The following is a 3,473-nucleotide window of genomic DNA, read 5'->3' on the forward strand; positions in this document are numbered from 1 at the left end:
ACAGATAGGAATAATTTTTTCAAGAGTGAGCAATGATACTACTCACAAGGCACTCAAAAGATACCATCATTAGGAAAAGACAATTCCACCAAGCATAGAGTAAGTGTTTTCAATGTGGGATCTCATCTTATTAGTTGATGTTGACAACAAAGAGAAGGTTGGAAAAGCTTTAAGCATAGTCTTCTAGTAAAGATTGTCTGATTGTTGAGGATGAAAAGACCTTGAGTATCATTTCAATAAGTGTAAAAAGAGTTATTGGTCTTATTTGTTGAACATGTTGGCACATAAGGAGCTCAAGAAATAATAGAGGATACTAACAATATTGTAATAATGAATAATTCATGAATAACATTGTAACACTAAAAACACCTCAATGATTTGCTTATCTAAGACTCTAAAAACATGCACTTCATTTTTTGTTGGGTTTTTCAAAGATACATCAAGAAAAAAACCATTTATAAATTATTTTCTAATACCATATTTCAATCACTTTGTTCATATGAAAGTATTAGCAAATACCTTCACCGAGATGACTTGTTCAGAGGATTGAGTGATTGAGACCTATTCTATTCTTCCTATGCAGTAAGAACATGTGGAAAACGTTAAAATTACAAATAAAAATAAATGATAAAGGCGAAATTTATTTGTAAAAGTTTTTATTAATTAAATAAAGCTTTACCATGTCGTGAAAGTTCCTCGCAAATTTGAGAAACGTTTTGCATATTGGAATTTATAAATCTAAATCTAAAGCTCCTACAAATTGATAAGTCAACTCAAGCACTTTGCAGTACATTGGAAATATTCAGATTCCGCTCCACGTTCCACACGACCTCCTCTGATCTCGGCATCGATTCCTCTGCAAGTCACATTTACATTTGAAACATCCAACAAAACGCCAACAGTAGAGTAGGTGGCCTTCTAGGATTGAATATGTCAGCTTTGCTTTATTTGGCCTTCTAGAATTGAATATGTCAACTTTGCTTTATTTCGAAGTTCTAGTTGAAACTAAGACAGAATTACTCAGTCAATTCACAAATGGCGCATTCATTCTAAACTACCGTTTGTCACCCATGTTTGGTAGTCGCGTGCAACAGAGGGACACCAACTCCCTACTCCAGCCAAACACAATGTGAATGCTTCCAGCAAGTCTATACGTCATTCAATGGCGGTGATTCCAGAGACTTTCATTTTGGCCATGTCCACGCATATTCTATTTTAATTATATTTCCATGAAAATGTGGTGGCAATTGCACTCGATATTGCAAGACGGCTTCCGCGTTGAAAACGTCTCAACGCGGAAAATGTCTCATTGCGGTTGCTTGTTTGGTCTCCATTCTTTCCCCTATATATATACAGCGATGAACGAGTGATCATATATAGAAGCGCAGAGTCATCAGTCACGCATCTCCTAATACTATCCTTTCCCATCTTCTGTCATTTCTTCTCTAAATCAGATTAACATAGTTGATAGTTTTTATACAAACGTCCTCATTTTACACGGAGAAAACGCAGTGGTAACCAAGATTCAAAACAATACAGAAATGGCTGTGGGGAGGCTTCTTTTGGCAATCTCTACCCTTATTTCAGTTATAAGTCTGCAAGTCGTTTATGGTATGTACAATTGATTTCAATATGTTGGGCATTTCCATTGAGAATCTGTAACTGGCTTGGTTAATCCTTTTTCTGATAATCAGATCATAGTAATTGGTCATGGAATTAACAGTCATTTAATTTATAGATTACTTACTGTTCGATTGATTAATGATCAGGGGGCATAGTATGCGAGAAGCTGCCCGTGGAGGTTTGCGCTTTTTCTGTGTCGTCCTCTGGAGCACGTTGTGTGCTTGAGAAATCCATCTTGAGGGAGGGCAATGTGCAGTATGAATGCCAGGTGAGTTTAGGTCATTTTCCATTAATTAATCTCACATGTATAATTCTATGTGAATTACTGTCTTTGCCCAACCTTCCAAGTTCTAGTATGCTGCTGTTAGTTAATTGGGTAAATGATGGCGTGCAGACATCGGAGATTATCGCAGAGAATATGAAAGAATTGATAGAAACAGATGAGTGCATGAATGCGTGTGGGGTGGAGAGGATGATAGTGGGGATGTCCACGGATTCTCTAGCAGAACATGGTTTCACAAATAAGTTATGCCGCCCCCGGTGCTACAACAACTGCCCCAACATCGTCGACCTCTACTTCAATCTTGCCGCTGGGGAAGGTACTTATTACTCCTCATCATCTATTCATGTACCCTATGTTGTAGCAGATGTAAAATAGTATACCTACATGAGACATACCTGTAACTATGAATATATGTATGGTTTTATACCTGAAGTTAGGGCATGATTGATTTATTTATATGTAATTTGTGCAGGTGTATATTTGCCCCGCCTGTGCGAGGCTCACAGAAGCGGAGACCGCCGGATGATGACCGAGTTTGGCTCATTTGCTGCTGCTCCTGCAACAATTGGTTTGGGAGATATAACAGTTTCTCCCACTTCAGCTCCATCTCCAGTTTCTTCATAGTTCAGTCATTCAAAACCAGATTCCATAATTTTTCTAGCGCTTGTACTACCGGTGGAGAGTATACAATCAGATTCGTTGTGCAGGACTTATATATGTTATTATTGCAGGATCCATCGTGATTAATTGGAGATTCTTTTCAATATACCCCTTCGATTACCGAAGTTTACTATAAATTTCTTTGGAGGATGTAATTTTCAGTACTTATTTGTGTCGTTTCATTGTATGCTTCGGCACTCTGAGGGTGTATTATTTATAGCACAAATTTTGGGTATGATATTTCGCCATTATGAATTCCTGTTTCAACCAGATTCATATTAAATGATTAGCCGTCTCGATATAATGAACTTACATGAGAGTAGTTTTGGTTATGTTTACACCATTGCTCGCTTTGAAGGCCGAATAGGGTTTCATGGCTAATTAACGAGCCCCATTTTTCTCGTCTAAATCTCTTAAAAAAAAGGCCCAAAAGGAGCTGGTAACCCGAAGGAAGGATTAAAAAGGGAGGAATAAAAGAGGCAAAAGGTAAACAAATGGAGGGAAAAAAAATCATAAAATAACTTACGTAAAAGGTCAAAGAATGCGACACTTCAAAATTATGGAATTTTTAGAATATCAAAACTAGTTAAGAAGAATAAAAGCTGAAAAATTAAAAAGATAGGATAAAGAAAATAAAAATATATAATAAAAACTGGAAAAATAATAATAGGATGAATAGTTACTAGGGGTTTATGAATAGTTTTTTTTAATGTAAAATTATATCATTGTAATGTTACTAATCTTATATTTTTAATATTAATTATTTTGAGAGCTTTGTTCGACACAATCAATCATTTTTGTGGCATGTAGTTTTTCCTATTTACCTATATATCATTTTTTTAAAATAAAAGACTTACTCATTCTCTAAAAATAAAAGACTTACAAATTTTATAGAATATAGTTAAAA

At 35.6% G+C, this 3,473-nt stretch overlaps 1 protein-coding gene across 1 annotated transcript; it reads left to right on the forward strand.

Annotated features, from left to right (window-relative positions):
* The first annotated feature begins 1,391 nt into the window (after nt 1–1,391).
* On the forward strand, nt 1,392–2,821 carry LOC149170046 (uncharacterized). The gene is made up of 4 exons (XM_089427218.1): nt 1,392–1,611; nt 1,770–1,891; nt 2,018–2,222; nt 2,379–2,821. The coding sequence occupies exons 1-4, from the start codon at nt 1,542–1,544 to the stop codon at nt 2,528–2,530; spliced, it is 549 nt and encodes a 182-aa protein (XP_089283344.1). The 5' UTR covers nt 1,392–1,541; the 3' UTR covers nt 2,531–2,821.
* Nucleotides 2,822–3,473: the final 652 nt, after the last annotated feature.

This window comes from Pinus tabuliformis, chromosome 4_2, assembly GCF_031772625.1.
Source record: "Pinus tabuliformis cultivar Carrire ecotype Pingquan chromosome 4_2, CPIR1, whole genome shotgun sequence".
NCBI classification, from domain to species: domain Eukaryota; kingdom Viridiplantae; phylum Streptophyta; class Pinopsida; order Pinales; family Pinaceae; genus Pinus; species Pinus tabuliformis.